Raw genomic sequence first — 20,839 nt, 5'->3', positions numbered from 1 at the left:
AAAATTTGAAATTTAAGTTTTAAAGCAGGATTTAACTGCTAACCATTAAATTTAGCTTTTCTGTTCACTCTTCTCTCACAAACCCTGCTCTCTGTAGGGCAGAAGTCCCTGCAGACTGGCTGTGATATTCTGATCCCCAGGTAATTCATGTCATTAAACACATTGACAAATGTGTACCAATATAAGAAAGAAAATAGCAAGCAGTGTGTGCGAGCAGGTAGGGAGGCTGGGACGAGGTGAAGATGCTTTGTTAGTGCTGTTGGTGAAAGAAAAGCGATTGTCAGGGCTGTGATTCCTGGCTGCCACTGCTGCCTGGGAATGTGTGTCAACACCACGCAGAGGCACAAGCTGCTGCTGCGGGGAGGAGGAGGAGGTGCCTCTCTTTATCCCCGCTCTGCTTGATGCTGGCGTCTCAGAGATGCCTTTGTCACAAACAGGAGTGCTCACAAGGCGTTGTTGTCTGCATTGCTTTCTCTCCCCCAGCCCAAACAACAACAAAATCCCATCTCTGCTATGTAGCAGTGAGATTATTTGCTGGTTGGGTTTTTTTTTTTTTTTTTTTTTTATTTTTGCCGCTGTAAGATTTCAGGATGATCCAAGATTGTATTCACTGGATTTGAGGGGTGTTGTTCCAGGGGGAATTCCACTGCTGCCTCAAACCCAGCAGTTTGCAATATCCTGAGCTGACCCTGCTGAATGTATTATGTCAGGTCAGAAACACTTTGTTGCAGGAGCACAGCAGCTATTCCTTTCACAGGAATGGTTTTATCTACTGCTTGCTGTTAGCTTCATAACCTTTTCCTACTTGAACCGTCCTTTCCGCTAGATTTTTTTTTGTAGAATCTCTTGGGGTTTGCCCTTGAGCTGAGTATGCAAGAGACCACTAAACAAGAAAACCTCCAGACAACTTAGCTGGGCAACCCTATTTAAGTAATAAAACCCCCCGTGTTTGATGAGCCAATTACACAGAGCAAGCATTTAAAGGATAGAATGCCAAATGCTTGTTTGTAAACCTAAGCTTTTATTAGCAGCATTGTTACAGCTGTCAAAGATCGTGATCTGAGGTCTACCTGCACCCCTGCCTGAATTCTGAGGGCTGCTGGATGGGCTTTGTGAGTGTTGTAGGACTAATCCCTGTGGTTCCTTGATTATGAGCATGTGCAGAGCAGCCCAAGGTAGAGCTGTGCATGTAGAGCGAGCACACAGAGACGTGCTTAGCAATGCCATGTTTGTGCATGTGTTCCTACAACTGAGGAAGATACAGGGAGCCTGCCTGCCTTGCTGATTTATCTGATGTTTTCTTGTTTCTGTTTCAGCATTCAGGATAAGTCCTTCAACACGACAGCTTTAGCAGAGTAAGTGAACACTTTAAAGATGTCCTTATTTTTAAACAAGAATGATGAGTTTAGGTACCGTACAGAATAATTGTAAGTGGTATGTGAGAAGTCCCAAGCTATCTGTCATATATTTTGATTGTGTTTTCAGTAATCTAAATATATTATTGACTGTATGGGAAGGATTGCATAAAGCAGCTGTCTTTAAATGCTCTGTGACCATTTAGCAGTGAAATACCTTTCTTGGGAGAATATGTGCTGGGTGCACATCACACACGTTTAAATGCATGATTTTCAGTGTGGGATAAACCTCCTGTTAAAATATTGCTCCTTGCTAGTACTGATGATCCCATCAAACACAAGCACGTCTGTTTTCTAAGGACACATGGTCTCTACTTACCACAAGCATTTTTAGGAAAAAAAATTATCAGCAAATATTTAAAAATATATTATTTACACAGGCCAAGTATCAAAGACGTCATTTCTTTGTAATCAATTACATAAACTCCTTAGAAGGCCTTTTGTATATATCATAATCATAAGGATGTATGTGTTGATTTTTCTTGCTGTTTTACAGAGACAACAGAACAAGGGAGGACATTAGAAAGTTAGAAAGGCAAAGGCTCTAGGAACTATTGCACATGAAATAGTCTTTGTCTTATTTTAGTCTAAACCACTTCAATATTGGTGTTCTGTATATTATTGTTTTGCATGCTTTTGATTGTTTCAAAAGCTTTTGGGGAGGATTCTGCAGCAGTAAGGTGCCAAGCTGTTTTTCAGGAGGAAAATGATGTATGGATTTGTTTGTATATTAGGTGAGTTTTACACTGCTAAAATGCTCATAATTTAAACCACTCTGGCTGGACAGTGAGCTGTTTGCTGAGTGCTGTGGGAACAGGGTACATTCTGAAAGCAGGCCAAGTTGTAATCATCTGAGCCATCCCTAAGTGTTGTCATAACCACTACAGGAAAAGTAATATTTCAAAGGGATCTAAGGAATTTCCCTCCCTTATGCTGCTTTGCTTTATTTTCTTATATTTCCTTGCTTTATTTAATATTTAAATTTAGTCACACTTCTTGTGGGACTTGTGATTGGGGCAGATATGGAAAGATTGCACTGAAGCTAATAAATCATGGAGGGGTTTTTGTTTGCTTGTATGCTTGTTTGTTTTCATTCCCTGTGTTCCTGTTAGTTAAGTGATGAATTGTGGTCTGTAAAATTCTGGGTTGCTCCCCCTTCACAGAGAAATAGCCAGACAACAGGTAATAGATTTTTCATATTTTTTTCTTCTTCCCTTTTCTCTGCCCCAAAGTACATCCATTGTTTCCTGTAGAGATTCCGCTGAAGCGACCCCCAGGCCTGCCTCGCCCCTGAGGTTTCTGGGACCTGGGGGTGATGGCTTTTCTCTGTGGGGGCTTCATGTTAAACCCAGGAGGGTATAAAAGCTGGGAGTGTGATGCCAGCCCTGCCCATGGGGAGATGGAGAGGGGTGCAGGGTGAGAGCCAGCAGAGTGGCAGAGCTGGGCTGGGCCAGGCCTGAGGGCTGGATCTCCCTCATTTCAGCTGTTGTTGGTTCTGGTTTGTGAGGTTTTGTGTTCAATCTTATATTTCCAAACAAAGGGGTAGAAACGTGCTTTTAGAAAACAAAGCGAGTGAACAATGACATCTGAAAAGCATTGTCCAGTTGAACAAACTTGGTTTCCAGAGTTGCCCTTCCTAGGACTCGTTTGGAGCCTTCCCCCAAATCTTGTTTTTGAGAGCTGCTGAGGATACACAATTCTTACTGATTTCAGCACTCATTGTTTGTGTTGGCCATCTCTGAACACAGATGAAAATAGATTTACTTTTATTTAGCAGAAGAAAGAGAGAGCTTGCCATGCAAATTTAGACATCGTCATTTAACAGTTTCTGTCTTTATTTGTGGCAAAGGCAGGGCTTCCTGAATGATGTAAAGCCAGTGGCACAGCACTTTCAGGAGCATTTCTCCAGCCAAGGCGAGCGCCTGGGGGTGCGAAGCTCCCAGCAAGCCATGCATGCAGCCTGGTTTGGGAGCTGTTCACGTGAGCAGCTGAAAGGTCAAATCAGCAAAAGCAAGCAGCTTCCACACTGCTCTGAAATGGCTCCTATGGGAAGGTGAAAATGGAAGAAAGTTAAAGAAGCTGATCCCAGTAACCCAGAGACCCTGGAAGAGACACAGAGGCAGTACTATCCAGAGGCAGAGCAACACTCCTTCTAGGCTGGGATCCCACCTCTGACCCAGCTCTGGCCCATGCCATAAGATGGATAATGGATGTACTTACTTTTAAGAGTCATATCCATCAGTCAGTAGCTGGATTGGGCACTGAAGGGAAAGGATTATCATCACTGGTTTTGTCAAAAGACAGCTCCTACCCCATGTAAGCTTCAACCCATTTGGATTTCTGACCTGAAGCTGTTGTGGCATATTCTTGGATGGTTTAGGAGTGAGGAAGATGCTGCTGCAGTTTTTTGGTTGGTGGGAACTCTCTCTGCTACACAGCCACACACTATCAAAAAACCTACCAAACTCTTGAACATCACCCTATCAATTAAATACAGCTACAGCTGGACAACAAGACAAGTTATTGGTGAGAGGAAAGGAAGGTGTGCATGTTTGTTGTGGTATGTGCAGACAAGTGGCATGAACACAGAAGGTGCATTTCTTTAAGAAACCAAGGTAAAACCACTCCATGTTTTAATGATGGCTATTTGCACTATATCAAAAATTCATCTTTTTAAAGGTCCTGCTGTGGTCCTAGCCTCAAGCACTCTTGTGTGAGTGAGCTCTCAGCCTCCTGGTTATTATTTATTCTTGCACAGACAAAAATGTCTGTTGGAAATTTTAGAGTGTGTTGCTTCTGAACTTCCTCATGATCTTTTAAATTTTGTGATGGTCATTGTATTCTCTGACTCATTATTGCTTATCTTTCCTATCTACTGCCATCCAGTTACTCAAATACATTTTGTCACACTCACTTATGTTTACAAGTTGTGTCTTGTTTTATGACTTCTATCAGTTGCTGGATGCTGAGTTAGGACTTCAGCTTCTCAAGATCACCTCCTTACAGTCAGCTCAGCTCCCCCAGTTAAGGAGTGTGCTCACACAGAGTGGGCTGCTGGACTTGTGCTCAGCCATCCCTTGTCCCTCCAGAGAGTGTTCCCCATTGCCAAGGCGGTCCTTCAGCACTGAAGGCTGCCAAGTGAGGTGACTGGTGAGAGGAGCGGGGAGTGAAACTGGTGGCAGAGCTGCTTCCTCCCACTTCCTCTCTCTGAGGCACACGCAGGAGGGAGACTCTGTCCTTTTAGGGGATCCCTGGACTTTGCTGGCCATGGCTTGGCCCATGGTGCACACCCCACCTGGTGGCACCTTCTCCTTCTCCTGTGTCTGTGGTGGGAGCTCTGTCCATCCAGCTCCGACCTCGGCACTGTCTCCTCACAGTGCATTTTCTTTCTATTGTTTCCTGCCTCTGAAATATCCCATCTAGTTCTACAGCCAGGATCCTGGTTCCTTCCACCCTGGGCTTCCTTATTCATACCCCAGTGTGTCCTGTGCTCACACCTTACAGGGATAGGCCAGAGGGGAAGGTGTGACTGACATCCAGAGGCAACCAGATTTCTACAGGGAGTTCATACATTTTGCACATCAACCCCTGTCTTCCAACCATCACCCCACTTTGCCATGTGGGGAAAGCTGCACTCATGGCAGGAATATTGTGTGATTAGAGGGATCTGCCACTGTTGTTCTGTGCTCCAGTTGTGAGCAGCAAATTCTTTCATGCATATGCTGATGTATTCAGGAAGTGTAAACACTTGAGTGGCCCTTTAAATATTTTCTGCTGCAGTCTGGCTTTTGATAGACACCAGCAGAAGACTGGTGGGAAAGAGGAATATATTAAAACTCTTGCCATCAAATTGTAATGCAGAGCTATGAATGTGTCACTTAATGTACTCTTCTAAGTGGGGCAGTTCTCCCAAAATTTAACAAGTCAGCGAAAGTACAGGCTGCTTCGCCCATAATGAAGAGATTCCTCTGCCAGAAAACTTCAAGGGATCCAGGCCTCCTTAGTGTCTGTGCCCTGTGAGTATGAACTGAGGGTGAGGAGAGGGCCCCAAATTTACCCCAGCAATATCAGGCTGGGTGTTAGCATATTTTAGGAGTGCATGCTTAAGGATGCATGTTTGATTGAAGAAAGACTGCTTGTGGGCTTTGCAGGTAAATCATCCTGCAAAGTTCAGCCATGCAGCCACAGTGTCATGTTCAGCCCTCACTGCTCGTGCTTTAGCATATTTACTCCGACTTCTTTTGATTAGGCAGCCTTAGGACAATTCTGTTGTTTGTAACTTAAGGGGATGTAATTGATTATGATTGTTTAGGCATCTTAAAAAGTACTGCTAATTCACTTTTTAAGACTAGCTCTCACTTCATAATTTACTTGGGGATTCTTTTTCCTGCTGCACAAAGGGTGACTGCTCTATGATAGTTAATATTTTTGTGAATTTGAGAGAAAAACATCCTTATTTGTATCTAATTATTTTTGGGATTAATGTGAAGTATACTATAAGCAATTAGAATACAGAATTTCTCGTAATTTTCCCGTACTTTTTATGGTAACATCTGAACTCCTTGTAATTATTTCCATTTGTCTGAAAATGTTATACCAAACTGTGCACACTTAACATCTCAAACCCTCTTCTTCCTCTGAGATTTAAACTATCATGGAGCAGCTATGGCATTAAATGACCCTAACTAAGCTGTGAGGAGAAGAAGAAATGTGTTTATACTTTGAGCTGCACTGTCATGCTATTAAAAGCTACATTTCTGCAGCTGGCAGAAAATGAGCAATTATCTTGTATTCATTTTCAAGGTGTGACGGGTATTCAGACTCTGTGCATGAAAATCAAGCAGGCAGTTCCAGTCCCAGGTATTCTCCTGTAAACTTTGTCTGAAATCCATTGGCAGCAAATGAAGCTGTGACTGCTTCTGTTAAATCAAGAAGCCTTTCTTCTCAAATGAATGCAGAATTTTTGGGGTATTCCTGCAAAAGCTGTTAGTATTTCTGGGGAATGCATAGTTATCTTGTATACTTTTGTGTGATCAATATGATTAATTACTGTTGTTATTATATAAGTAAATATATTATGATCTTCATTCTTAACTTCATATACTCCTGTCATTCAGATGCAGCTCTTATGTTTATACACTGGATTTTACTGTACAGCAGCTGATACAAAGCAGTAATAAGCAGAGTTTTGCAACTGTGCAAGGATATGCTCATTGCTGAATGTGTCTGGGAAAACAAATCCTTCCAATTGTAATTTAACTGAAATATTCTTGAGGCATGCCTCTCTCATGGCTATGTTAGCACATACTGATTTCTAGGGTATGCAGCTTAACCTTTCAGGAAGATTTTAATATCAGATTATACCTTAAAATTAGCAGCACTTTTGCACATTGTTGGAGTGCCGATGGGCTTTAAAGCTGTAACTCTAACAACTGCCTTGGGGCACACTTGGAGAAGGCATGGGCAGCAATGGTGTTCAACGCCATAGGCACCCTGCAAGCATCCATCTGGATGCTGATGGGCCACAGATGGAAAGTGAGTTTGGCAGCTCAAAATCGTTAGGAGAAAACATTGAACTAACAAGTTATGCTTTCTGAAAAAAAAAAAATCTCTGGGGGATTTAATTCAATGGCCCTTGACTCCCTCAGCTGTGGAAGTTTCACACCAGGAGAGCTAACCCTTAGGATGTTACCAGCTGAAGCTAACATCTGAAATCCCACCTGGAAACTGAGCTATGGCCAGGGATTTTGGAGCAGCAAAGCCGCCCAGCTCGTGCTGCCAACTCATCAGGCAGCCTTGCCTTCTGCATTGCGGTAACTTCATGGCGCCGTGGAGATGCTCCCGGCAGAAGGCACGAGACCAGGCTAAGGCTGGAGTGACTGGGTGTGGATGAGTCCCCCTGGAAAGAGCTTGTACCTTGTAGTCTGGGTGGGGATTGAAAATACCTGTCCCAGATCCCCGACTAAGCATCCATGAGTAACAGTGTCTGTTTAAGCCACCAGGTGTGCTCTTACACAGGAGGAGGTTTTCTCCAAACTGGGAGCACGATATTTGTCCCTTCCAGCCAAGCACATCTCCGGCTGTTCAGACCGTACTTTGAACGGCTTGCACCCTCCTTTTGTCCAAGGGCCCTCAAAGCCAGAGACTGTCCAAAGGGAAGTGTGCTGTAGGGACGATTATTGTATGTGATGATATTTTTGTGAGATTACAGTTTACTGTGAATCATTGGGTGGGGGAAGTCTTGTGCATGAAGAAGACAGTTTCAGATTTTATTTGGGGAATGTGTACTGTGGGGCTGAAGCACAAGAGTGCCTCTAAAGCTAACATTTAAGTAGCTCCACAGTTGAGTGTGTAATAATGCTAACAGTAGTTTGGATCCGTTACTGATGTGCAGACCACTAAACTTAGTAAAAGCAATACGCCATGAATAACTAGGAACTTGTTGCTCTTCTTCTTTCATAATGTTTTGACAGGTGTCTGAAATCCTGCCTGATGCATTTCAATTTTATTTTCTTACAGAGACGATGATAACAAAGAAAATTACCCGGACAACTCTGCTGTCTTAGAGGAAAGACAGCTGCCTTTGCAAGATACCCAGCAGCACAGCCAGGTTGTAATTGACTGTGCTCTAAAGCCTGAAATGGGCAACTTAAAGCTGAGGAAACCTAAGCCCATTGCAAAGCTAGAAAATGGAAAAAGCCATGAGGAAAGTCAGGTAAAGAATTAAACTTACCAGGGATCAGTTTGTGGCACAATGTCTGAGCAACTTTTGAAATGCAAAGATGGACTCCCTAGTAATTCATGTGATTTGAGACCCCACAATAATCTACCCTGATTTCCAGGGACCTGCAGTCTGGAACCTTCCTGTAATACCAGACAATTTCTTCCAGCCAGGGAATTGCAGGGAGGGTTGTGTTGCAACTGCTTTCAGCAGTGAGTGGAGAGCCTAGCTGAAGATGTGCAAATATTTCTCTTTAGTTTTCCTGTGTTTCCTTGCCCCAAATATAAAAACTTGGTAGCTGCAGCACTTGATTAGATAGCTTCTGTTTTGTTTGTTTGATCAAGGATCTCTTGCACTGGCATTTTGGCTGCCAGTAGAGAGATTTCATAGTTTCCCTTCATCTTCTATTTTCTCATCTTTAAATAGTTAAGTCTGTAGCAGTGCTCCCCGCCCCCCATCTGCCTAGGCTGAGTTGTGGGGAGCAGAACCATAACTTTTGTAAAGGGTGTAAAGGAAGAGTAGAAATGAGGAAGCTTCTGCTGCTGTCTCTGGAAACACATTTGCAGTGTTGACTCTAGAATTACCCCTCTCAGCAGCTGCTGAAAATGCCTCTGTTCTTCCCTGGTGCTTCCCAAGTCACGTTGGATGTGTGGTGTAAGGGGTAGAGCTCTGGTGCAGATTTAACCCCTCAGCTGGAAACATTTCATATCCAATATTAGTGTTGGTAGATTTGTTGTTCTGCAGTAGGCACAAGGCCTGACATCTGTAAATACAGATGTCTGTGTTTACATAAAATTGTGCATACCCAAATACAGATGTCTGTGTTTCCATCTCTTCTTTGATGTATGATGTATGTGGCTACTTTTTGTCTCTCCTCCCGTCCAGGTTGTGGATAGAAATTTACAAAGCTCTTTCTGAAGTGCTTCAAAGCCATCATAGACTAGGATTTATTTTGGACCAAGTTTAGAATGGGATTTCATCATTTTAGACAGAATGTCTTACCTTCTAAGTGAGAGCTATCCTTCTGAATCCCTGAAGGAAAATGAAAAGCAAATGGCATCCCAATGGCATCACAGTCCCTTTCAGAATATCATATCAGACTCTTGCCCTAACCTTCCTGCCTGTTCTTCTGGAGCTCATCCCAGAGACAAACAATAACTGGGGTTTTTTTTTGCAACTGTACTGCATTACTAGGAAATATTATTTAACCTGCAGAGAGATGAGGCGTGCATGTTTATCAGCTGAACAGAAAAAATGATGGGAATTTTGCCCTGTGAAGAGCAAGTGGAAGCAGATCAGGAAGAACAGTCATGAAGAAGCAGTAAACAGGGCAAGGTCTGTCTCATAGGTCATCTGTTGCTTTTTCAGCCTCTTCAGAGCCCCCTGTGTGTGTCCTGCCTGTACCCCTCACCCAATGAAAGCCAACACAGCACAGATTTGCTGCTCTGTGACATTTTACATGGCCCCAAGGGGTTAACTGGAGATGGTGATATTCTTTCATGGGAAACTTTTTGAGTATATAATTAGACTGCCATAAAATACTAGTGCAACTTAGGTATGCAGCCTCTGGAAGGAAAAACGGTGCCAGGCAGATAATTTTCACATGACTCAAGGGCTTGAATTAGGAAGGACAGAAGTGATGGAACCCTGTAACTGCATGAACCTTCCTTGGTGAAACCCCTTGCCACCAAGCCATTTGCAGGGATAAATGATGTGCTCCCAAGCAGCTGATGCCCATGTGACAAACAGCATTTTATGAGCACATGCATTTATGAAAGAAAAGCATGATGCACTGTACATCATGATTAAACTGTTCATCCTTGTTTTCCTGGGATTATTGACAGAGCGCTTTTCCAGCAGTCTCCTACTTCCCCAGCCGGACTTCTCTGTGGCATCAGAAACAGGGACACCAGAGCAGTGACAGAGTCTCTGATAAAGGTGTTGCTGATAAGCCAAGGAACTGTTTGCTATTCACTCCTATGTGTTACAAGCCCATGAGTTGCTTTTACAGAGAATTGTCCCTTTAAAATTAGAAGAGGCTATGGGGAGATGAGTAAGTTTGCTGCATGTGTTGGAAGGATTAAAGTCTGTTTGGATGGGAACCATTTTCCTGTGCCTTTCAGTTGTGAGAATCCAAGGGGTTTCCACTGCAGAAAGGTCCCTGAGGGAACAGACCACTGTGATCAAGTAGAGGAAAGATGGCCTTCTTGGGGATTTTGAGCTTCACAAGGCTCTCAGTCAGCTGAAGTGTGATTCCTGATATTTTTGGCACAAGTACAGCACTGTGCTCATGTGCCCTAGGTCTTCATGAAGAAAAGGTTATTAGATTTACACTGATGATTAACAAACCCGAGTGTAATAAAAGCAGCATCAGGTGACCTTCAACTTGACCACTCATCAGATGACAAAATGCCAGCAGAGTAAAGCTGTACTTTGCATGTTGCCTGCAGTTATTTCCCATGGGGGGCAGGAGCTGGCTCTGGAAGCACCTGTAACCTTCCAAATAAAGGGGAAGAGAGGGGGCTGCTGGAATGCGGCTGCACCGCTGCACTCCAGCTCTTTGGTTTCCTCTTTCCCATGGTTCCAGGAGCTTCCTTAGCAATTCTGTAACACTAATCTACAGAAAATCAAATTAATTCGGATTTATTTGACTTCAAGAGGTGAGGAAGCATATGTCCAGAACATACTCCAGGGAGTCAGGGTGAAAACAGATGGTAAGAAATAGGAAGTCTTGGTCAGGAACAGAAAATCTGCTTTCCTTGCCCAATCCTTTCTCCTGTCACTCACCTTTGGTGCACAGTCATGAATATAGATTCTTAAATGAGTCATCCTCAAATTCCCTATTGATACTGAGACATTTATAAAAGGACACTAAGCTAATAGCTAATAGGCAGAGACAGTAAAAGTTCAGTTTTAAGGTCTTATAATCAAGGTAAATACAAAAATGAAATGGTGGCTTGACAATCAGTGCCTAGAGATGAGAATGCTGAAAAGTGCTGAGTTAAGTTTAGTGTTTTGAGTATAAATGAAGTGGGAAAATTGCTTGGGTGTCAAAGAACTTCCAATAACTTGATACTAAAACTGTGATTTTAAGTGCACAGTTATCAAAAACTGGAGGTGATGTTGACACACCAGCTGCACAAACCTGTGAACTCATCAGGCAGTCTGCAAGTTTTGCTTCGGATTCTGGGTATACTCTGTTTATGTTTGTTATGATGCAACTTCATTGTAGAAGTCACCCTCTTTAGTGAAAAAGAAACAGAAATGCAGTAGAAGATGGGACTCTGCTGCTGGTGCCTGTGACACATCAGGATTTCACTGCTCTTTAGAAAGAGGTTCCATCGAGGGTGTTTCCCTGGTGTTACTGGTTAACACCCTAATGACATGATTTATCAGCAGCAACAGGGACATAAAAGAGAAAAAAAAATACATAAGCAACCCGAAACCACCCAAGTCCTCAAGCATCAAGCCTGCAAGCAAGGGTTTATTGCCAGCACATGTTCTTGTCCTCAGCTTTCCCCATCATCCAGCAGAAAGCACCTGGAATTGCCCTGTTCTCTCTGCCCTGCAAGTTCCTATCTGAACAATCCTATCCAAACTTCTGACTTCCATGCATCCAGCAAAGCTTTGGAACTGCAGCAAGGTCAGGTACATTGCTTTACCAGGGAAGGGAACTCTGTTGTTTCGCAGAGCACACTGTATTTTAATTTTTTTAACTATTAGACTAAAATATTGGATTACAAAAGCTAATAAGGACGTAGGGAAAAAGCCTCACTTTGATTATCACATTTTCAAAGATCTCCATTAACTTATTTCATTGCAATGCAAGGGAAATATTACAACCCATTCTATAGGTAAGGAAATTAGGATGTGTCAAACACATCTTGCCACAGCCCTACAACTGGTTTTCAAAAGCTTCGAGTTAAATGGATACTTTTTGCATTCCTATTCTTTTACTCAGTTTTTTGGACTAAATTGCCTTTTTTATTTTCTGTGTAGCAGATTGGGTGATGTGACTTTTTTCCCCCTCACTGCCTTTCTCTCCTCCCAGAGTAACACTCCATTCACAAAGCTACACATATTCTAGGGAAGGGAAAGAGGAAAATGGTTAAAATTTACAAATCTTATTTAAGTGAACTGCATTTGCCTTTGTCAGCCAGAATTTTTTTGATGATACCCAAGTAATAAAATCTTACTGACATGTGAGTAAATAATTTCTAATGTATTCTGTGTATAGAACCTCTTAGCTCTGAAGCTGACATCTGTTATTTAAGTAATAAACAGAAAATGGGCTACAGTCTGCTTTTGTTTTCCAGTGAAATAACATACTACTTTGCTTAGAACCTTTTATCCTCTGTGTTTTCCAGTTGTTTCCAGATTATTACCAAAACCAGCAAGGATCCACAATCAACATCTGGTCTCACAGAACAATTTTTTTCTGAAGCAAAATATTCAGCTAAGATTGGATTGGTACTGACAGGGCACATTCAATTTTTGTTTTTTTTCCTCTTTGTGCAGGAGCTGGAGTGTGCACTGCCAGGCCTCTCAGAGTGGCAGGGGAAGGCTGCATCCTCAGCTAATAACTATGCACAGAACGTGGCTTTAAAATGCCAGGAAGCAGTCGTGAGATTCCAACCAAGGTAAGCCTTGGGATAACACAGCAGCACATTTCACTTCTGATTAACTGTAGGAAAGGCTAATTCATTTGCTGCATTTTGCATAAAATATTCAGACTCCTGGCTCTCCTTGGCACTTGTATTCTATATTTATATGTCTAGGACTGTTTGGAGAAAGGGGAAGGGATAAAGATAAGAATGCAAATTTCATCATTCTTTAAACCCCTTACATCTGAAGCAGAAAGAACATCCTCAGTTCAGAAACTTCAGTTCCTCTGTGCCAAGTTTCAAAAATACTTCTCCACATCTTTTCTTTTCCCCCCAGTGCTCAATTGCCTCTGTTTCTCAGAGCTGCATTCCCATTGTGAAATGGGAATGGGAACCTTCACACCTGATTATATCAAGGGTGTCTATTGATGTGTAGTTTAGACTCTGGGTGCTTTGGCAACTGTGCTTGTTCCAGGGCTGGGAAGGGCACTGTGTGTTCAGGTCAGGCATTAACCAAGCCCTGATGGCAGGTAACACAGCTGGTGATGAAGTAACTCAGTTCTGGTAAATATTGGAAGTCAGAATTTCTATCCTCATCCTTCATGGCCATGCAAAAGGCTAAAAATGGGGTTTCAAATCACTCAGCTGACCAGTGAAGGTGCGTCCTAAAAAATCTGGGGGCACTGCTTTACAAATTGCCCATGCTCAGGTGCTGGTTTGGCTCTGCTTTTCTGTGCACAGAGTTTTTGTCAGGTGAGCCAGGTCTCTGCTCTTTGTCCTCTATCTTGTGGTGCATGACAGCCTTGGTACTCTGTGGCAGAGTCTCTGGCTCCCTTTGGAGGGTCTGGAGCAGCAGCAGTCCATCCCAGGGATGCTCAGTGGCTCAGGGCACAGCTGGTTGATAGCTAAAACTTGCTGGCTCCAAGGTTTGTTTGCAGTCAGGACTGGGACAGCAGTGACAGCTGCTGTCCAATGGCACTTTGGTGCCTTATGTGACATGTACTGGTTGCCTTCACCACAGCTTTTAGGAGGCAACATTGTAAATGATCTTAATTTGTGCTCTCAAAGGAAGGTCTAGCAGAATGAAAAAGCATTTAATTAGCTTGGACAACGAAGTGCTTTTGCCCTCCAATGCTTGTATGTGCAGTGGGGACTGCAACTCAGGAAGTGTTTCTAATTAGGAAGCCTGCCTTCTCTTTTTTTTTGGCATTCCTCATGCGAGGAAAGAATCCCATGGATTTCTTGTGAAGAGGAGCTTACTGAGCGTGGTATCAGAGAGTCAGACCTCCCCAGTGGCTCTGCTGGTGGGATGTTGGTGTACAGGTAGGTAATAAAATAACTAGTTAATTTTGAAAGCAATGTGATGAAAGCACACAGGCTTAAACGATAAGAACCAGAGTGGGGCGTGCATGAGTAAAACAGCAACCACAGCAAAGCTCCCCTGTCCACTTCAACAGTTTGGCCTTTGCAGTTTGCCCAGTATTAAACTATTGTTCACTATGCTGTTTACTCTTGTTCGACGCCACAGTAGCTCCTTAGAAAGCCTGCTATCCACAAGGGCGAAATCTGCTAAATAAGGAACTTTAAACATAGAGTAAACAAGCAGTAACGCGTGATCTCTGGCCTCACGTACACAATGCACTCTTTATTTATTTCAACTGTCTTAACTGTCCTTGAAAGAACACTCCCACCACCCAGCTGTGGCAGGGCACTTCCACGTACCTGTGCTGAAGTTCCCAGTTTCAGTCTGAGGGTCGCTGTGTCTGCTGACTCCTCCTAAGGGTCACCACCAGCTGCCCCCCTGCCTGTGCTGTCAAAGGAGAGGAGGAGAGGGGGACACTGCTGCAGGGGTGCCCCTGGGCAGGCTCTCTCTGTATATCAGATGTGTAGGCAGAGGACAGGAGAAGAAGGATTTATTTCTGTCTCAGATGAAGGATCAAGGTTGATTGTTTCTAGTGCAGCCTGTTGGTACTTCTGCTTTAACTTAGTTTCTGCAGGGGGCTACAACCTCTGCCATTTGTCTCATTGGGTCTAAAGGTCTCAATACCTCCAGACTCTACAGAGGTTTTTAAGAAATCTGTTCTGGTGAGTGTGAGGCAGCTAAAAACCAAATCATTTTAACTTGTCTAAATATGGATTAAAGACTGCTGAAATCTGAAAAACCTTTCAGTACAGTCCCTGTTAAGCAGAGAAATCTAAGTTTAGGGTATTCTAACAAGGGATGCTAATAGGCAGATGTGTGACAGAGAACAGAACAGGCCATGTAAGAGCAACAATCCACAAAAATATGACGTAGAAGTGTGGATTGTTTCTTTGAGGGGTTACTTTGATTTTGTGGTAACCACTGAAATAATAAAGGAAAGATTTTGTGACATTTGAGGAAAATGGAAGAGTAGACTTGGTGAGGAGATTTGCAGTCAGAAGAATGAGGGAATAGTGTCTTGTTTTTGGCTAAGCTGTACCTGGCCTGTGAAGCAAGGGTTTCAATCTCAAGAGGTGTTTATCATGTATCAGCATCAATTTAGTAGATGAAACGTCATCTGCATGGAAGGAAACATTTTCATTTTATTTCCAGAACATGAATTTCTAATACTATTGCCAGTGATTACACTGAATACCGCTCTGGTCATTGTGTGTAGCTGGGTTTGGATGGGAGAGCAGTATAATCTGCACCTTTGGTAGATAAAAGTTATATGCAGGTCCTGGGAACAAATAAAGGAATTGCATTTTTTTAAAAGAGACTAGAAAAGCTGGTATGGAACAATACACATGATTACAAACAGCTGCTCCTGCCAACTGCCTTCTCAAAGGCAATCAGCAAAACTGGAGTGGGCTGCAGGCTGTGTGCAGTTACCTGAGCAGAGCCTGGTGCTTTCCTCAGATGCCTGTTACAGAGAGAGGAGGCTGAAACAAGGCACTCCTGGGCAGTGGGAAGGTCAATGCTTCACCAAAGGCTGCATTTCAAGTCAGTGTGGAATTCAGAACTACACTATGGGGTGAAGTTTTCTGCCAAAGAAAAATTCCTGCAAGTTCCCCATCTTCACCATTCCCCAAATAAATTGGGAATGAAGTGGTTTCACTTAACAGGAATTATCTGGTCCCAGGGTTGATCCCTATTCTGTGATTCTATAATTCTATTTTTGGCAGAGGCTGTAGAGTGGCAATTGTCAGACCTATGATTGTTCTTAGAAGTGGAAATGCTGGTAGCTCTGGGCTGCCCTGGATCTTGGGGTCAGCCAGAGTCTCCCGAGGTTTCTGTGCTTCCCTGAGGGGAGGCCAAGCTCTAGCAAGGCTTTCAGTATTTAAGTTTGCAACTCAAGTATCGTTTGAGACCACAGTTCAGGTGGGAACTCTTGTGGTTTCCAGGCTTTTTGCTGAACAGCTACAACTCAGGGATGAGTGGGAGACAGCAGGGAAGCAGCAGAAGTGCTGATGTTCCCATGCAGACCTGCATGGGTGAGGCAGAGCCTGAGAGGCTGCATTTCCTCACCTGCACAGGCAGCCAGGTGAGCAGGGAGAAAGCTGGGAAATGTTTGACTGGCTCCTAAGAACAATTTCTTCAGAAATGTTGGCATTAAAATACTGGTTCCAATGTTACTTGTATCATGGCGTGGAAAAGTCTCTGAGCAAGCTTTTGGGTTGAAACGCAATTAAAGAAAAAAAAGCAAAAGGGGGGATGGGGAGAGGATAGAGGAGCAAGAAAAGAGCAGCTCTTGCTGCAGCCCCAGTAAGGACTGTGCCTGCTGAGTACGAGAGCTGCTCGTAGTAAGAATAACAAGTGCTGGCTGGGTTACGTAAGGGCTGGGGCTGATGGGACAGACACTGCTACACTGGCTCTCTGTCTGACTTTCTATTCCAGCATCCAGGGACTGCCCAGGGAGTACCCCTGGGCCCTTCAAGGTGGATTTTTCATTCCTTGCAGGTGTGGACTTTATGTTCACCCCAAAGCCCGTTGCAGTTCTGCATTGCTTTCTGAGGAGTCATAGGTGTGCTTTTGAAGCATCCACCTGCAGCCGTGTATTGAGGTGTTTGTAGTTCATAATGCTTTTTGCCATTTGGGAAGGCCTCAGTTTTCCTGGTGCTGAGATGTGCTGTTGTGAACTCGTGTGGCATAACTCTGGACAGGCTGAATCAGTCCCCTGGCAGGGAACTGAGACTTCCATTTATGAGCTGTTAACCTTCTAGGTCACCCTCATGGTGGAAAGGGTGGAACTGACTCCTGGACTGGACACATGGGAGGAGTATTGGGCCAGGATAGACTGAAGGTGAATCTGGAAAAGGAGTTTCATCCCACAGAATAGTGTGAGGTTGACGGGAAGGAGCACTTGTGGCATTGTGGTGCATGAACACATAAATTTCATGGGGTTGGGGTTAGTGCGATCACAGCTGGACTGGAGTGAGATTTGCAAATTGCAGAATGCAGTGCTCCTTTCTGGGCTTCGCAGAGGAAATGGGATGTGAATCTGCTTATGTTATCTTCAAACATTTTTCCTAGCTTTTAAAATGATGTGGTTTTATTTGCATTTTATACAACTTTAAAAGTGGTGTTGTGCATAATTAAAAAATTCACGTCCTGGTCTGTTTTTTAAACAGCACAGTGCTCATGCAAATTGATCTCCCCATTGAAGTCTGGTAGGAGCTCTGTTATGATAATTAGTATTTAGATGGGGTTTTTTTGTTATGTCCACAAGCCTCAAATGTGCATATTGCTTATTGCATCTTTGCCATCTCTGTCATGGAGAAAAGGATAATTCTGCCAAAGCCAGAGTCTATAAAGGAGGGTGAGAGACATATATTTGAGTAGTAGCCACAGAGAGAATTTAATTTTCATTAATTTACAGGATGTAAATTATACAAAATAAGGGTGCCTGCAATTATTCAAAATTTCAGCTAAGGCCTGAAATAATTTTAATGTACTCAGCACAGATGGAAAACTAGGGCTTGTTCCTGCTGCTTTTGAAGTTAATGGATATTTTGTGATTGACTTTTAATGAGAGTAGGATCCAAACCATAGTTATTAATTTGTAAGCCCTATGTTTCCTGGTGACAATCAGAAAACCTGCATTTGCCTAGCAGAGCAATTAATCTTGGTGAAAATGAAAAAGCACACCCCAAAACTCTCTGTATAGAGTAAGATCAGCTCAGCACACGAGACTGAAAATGTAAATGCTTGTCACACAGAAATATGAAAGCCATTACTCACCTTAATGATTTCAGTATCTCCAGAATCCAATGAATGCAGAAAGAAGAGCATCTTACTCCAGTGTTTTTAGTGTGAAAGGAACAGTAAACTGAAAGTTTAAATGCATCCCTAAAACAGCAAGCAAAAACATCAACCTGAACAAGAGAGAGGTGGTACTTCATGGCTGCTGTAAACCTTTCTCTCCAGAGTGTAAGACTCATGATTGATACAGCTGTGAAAGATGTAGAACTTAGTACAGTTCCTGTACAAAGTGTTGCTAGCATTTACTGTTTCTTTTTGTCTTTTTTAAAAATTAGTTTTGTTTTTATTTTATTAAGGAGAGTTTTTGCTGTGTTATGCACCCTGGAAGGTGTCATCCAAATGAGTACCAGAAGTGTACAAATCTGACACGTGTTGTTTTCATCCTTTCCTTCTTGTCTAGCTCCAGTTCAATGCAATAAATCACCCTAAATATTTTTTAGTCATTAGTGAATTAGTTCTTCAGCTGTTTGTAGCCTTGCAGCTGCCTCCTTACATGCTATCAAACCAAACTACAAATACTTCACTCTTTCCTATTAAATTAGTCCTTTTGTTGTTCTCATGACTCATTTCTGTTCCTATGTGAATTGCACATCTTGGATCAGATTTGGAGCCAAGTGGTTGTTCACCCTGGTGTAGCCGTGTCTGGTTTGCTGAGAGAAGTGGCATAGCCATCATTTCAGTCTTTAAATGTCTCATAAATCCAGGAAGAACTACAAAAAACACCTGTGCATTTGTCTGTACCGGTTTTGAGGTCTCTAGAGGCATTTACAGCTACTTGTTTTTGCTGAGATGACTCTGAGCCTGGTAAAATATGAATTATTTTGTGCAGAGGAGTCTGGCTTTTGTATTGGGTTTGACCACATCTCTGAGTGAGTCTCTAGGGGCCACAAACTTCACCACCTTTTCAGCACTGAGAAATCTCATTCTCTGAGACAGGTGCAGTTTTCTTGCTTCCCGTGAGTTGAGAGTCAGCTTGTGGTACACCCGTGTCAGGCTCTGACATCACGTGTGGAAAGCCTCAGCTTGTTTTGGGGAAGCACAGAGCAGTGGTGGGAGGCTATGGAGGTTGCTCACTTAATCTGTGGGAAGCTGATTTTAGACTTCAGTTTCATTCCTTGGGGTAGTGAATAATACTAATACTGACACTGGGAGCTGTGTGGGCCACATCTGCCTGGATGGGGCACAGTTCCTTGGTGGCCACAGTCAGAGGGAAGATATTTGCCCCTTACTCATGCAGGGCCTTCCTTTCCTCTTCCCACGTGGAGAAGCAGCAATACACTGAGAGAAAACCAGGGATGTGGACATCTCTGATGGCAGCAAAGTGACAATCACTAGAAAATGGGGACATCTCTCTTGCAGGATTTCCAGGCACCTGGGGCCCTTCTGAAATTTGCAAAAGCAGAAAGCTGAAGACTGGGAACCTGAAATACCATCAAATTGAAATATGAAAAGATTTATTCTTTATGGCTGTGATATGGGAAAACTCTTGTTCCTGATTTAAAGCATGTGGGACACATTCTGCTTAGATTTAAGCATATGTTTGAGTTTTTCTTGGCTTTAACCCTGTTAGCTCACCAAGACACTGATCATGCATCTGTAGAACTTTTTGACATGACAGAGTGAGCCCAGATATTAATGTCATAGTTTCCAGGACTTCATTAACAGTTTAAATGTATTATTTAGGATTCCTGTAAAATCACTCTTGTTTTGAATGGGCTAGAAAATAGAGATGTTACTTTAATAGAAATGCTATTTTTTAACTAAAACAAACTTATTCTGTAATTTGTAAATTATATACACACACAATGAAAAGTTTGAGATATTTGCAGCACAGATAAGCAATCTATTGAATTAATTTTTTAAAATTTTGTTTTGTAGAATAGATCAGAACACAAGCATTTCACCAAAAGAAGCAACTGATCAATTTAACAGCTTAAATGAGGTAAGCTTAACCAAAAATTGAAATATGATGTTATAAATTTTGAGTAGATTTAAAAAATATTTTTTTAGGTCTTGGAATAATGTAATTGCTTAATAATCCTAGGTTAGCTTTTCAATGGATCATTGTAGTCATGTTTTTGGAGAGAAGCTTAAAAATGTGATATGAGACTGCTAGAATGGTTTAAAATCTTGAAGCAAGTTATTTTAAAACTTTTTAAAGCCAGCTTTAGACTGCTTTCTGTTTGTGCTCAGAAAAGAATCAAACAGTCAGTATTGACTGAGTGAAAGAACGTCTTTCAAGAACGTTTGATTTTTTCCTCGTATTACAGCTCAAAAGGGTTCATCCATTAAATATGTTTTGTTTAAAAATAAGGAGTTCTCAAGGTTGCTACATCCTCCATAAATAAACTATGAACAGCGCAATGGAGGCTGAAAGGTGCTCAGGTTGTAAGATGGAAGGAGGGGAGAACTGAAGAGGGGAAGCAAGAGAAGCCAAATAATACCTGAGACACTTGAAACAAGCTGCTTTCACAGGGATTGTGCCAGGAGCACAGTGTGAGGGAAGCACAACAAAGCTGTTTGTGTGATTAGGTTGAACAATGGATGAGCCTGGGCGAGGTCCCCCGAAGTCAGCAGTATCGTGGGAGGGGCAGGGGGTAAAGCCAAGCTTTGCAGTTATGCAAAGTGGGAAACCCTATAAAGCATCTCCCCACACCTGAGGAATCTGCACCCCAGCACAGAGTCCACTCACACTGCAAGGGCAGTGGAGGACACCGGACTTACGCAGGGAGCAGTAGAGATTTTTAGTGTGGGCAAAGACAACACAACAGAAGCAGTGGGAGAAGAGAGCTGGGTGAAGAGAAGCCCATTTCTGACAAATCCTGGGAAAGAAAGCTTTGTTTCCATAATGAGCCAGAGAGCATCTACGTCTATT

At 42.8% G+C, this 20,839-nt stretch overlaps 1 protein-coding gene across 1 annotated transcript in view; it reads left to right on the top strand.

Annotated features, from left to right (window-relative positions):
- Window positions 1–20,839, top strand: part of FAM13C (family with sequence similarity 13 member C) — a 115,453-nt gene that overhangs the window by 67,170 nt on the left and 27,444 nt on the right. Inside the window, 5 exon segments of the mRNA XM_032115459.1 lie at window positions 1,317–1,355; window positions 6,219–6,275; window positions 7,935–8,130; window positions 12,655–12,776; window positions 19,843–19,906. Of these exon segments, the coding sequence (XP_031971350.1) occupies window positions 1,317–1,355; window positions 6,219–6,275; window positions 7,935–8,130; window positions 12,655–12,776; window positions 19,843–19,906 (478 nt within the window).

This window comes from Corvus moneduloides, chromosome 8 (assembly GCF_009650955.1).
Source record: "Corvus moneduloides isolate bCorMon1 chromosome 8, bCorMon1.pri, whole genome shotgun sequence".
NCBI classification, from domain to species: domain Eukaryota; kingdom Metazoa; phylum Chordata; class Aves; order Passeriformes; family Corvidae; genus Corvus; species Corvus moneduloides.
This window is presented reverse-complemented; position numbering and strand designations above follow the sequence as displayed.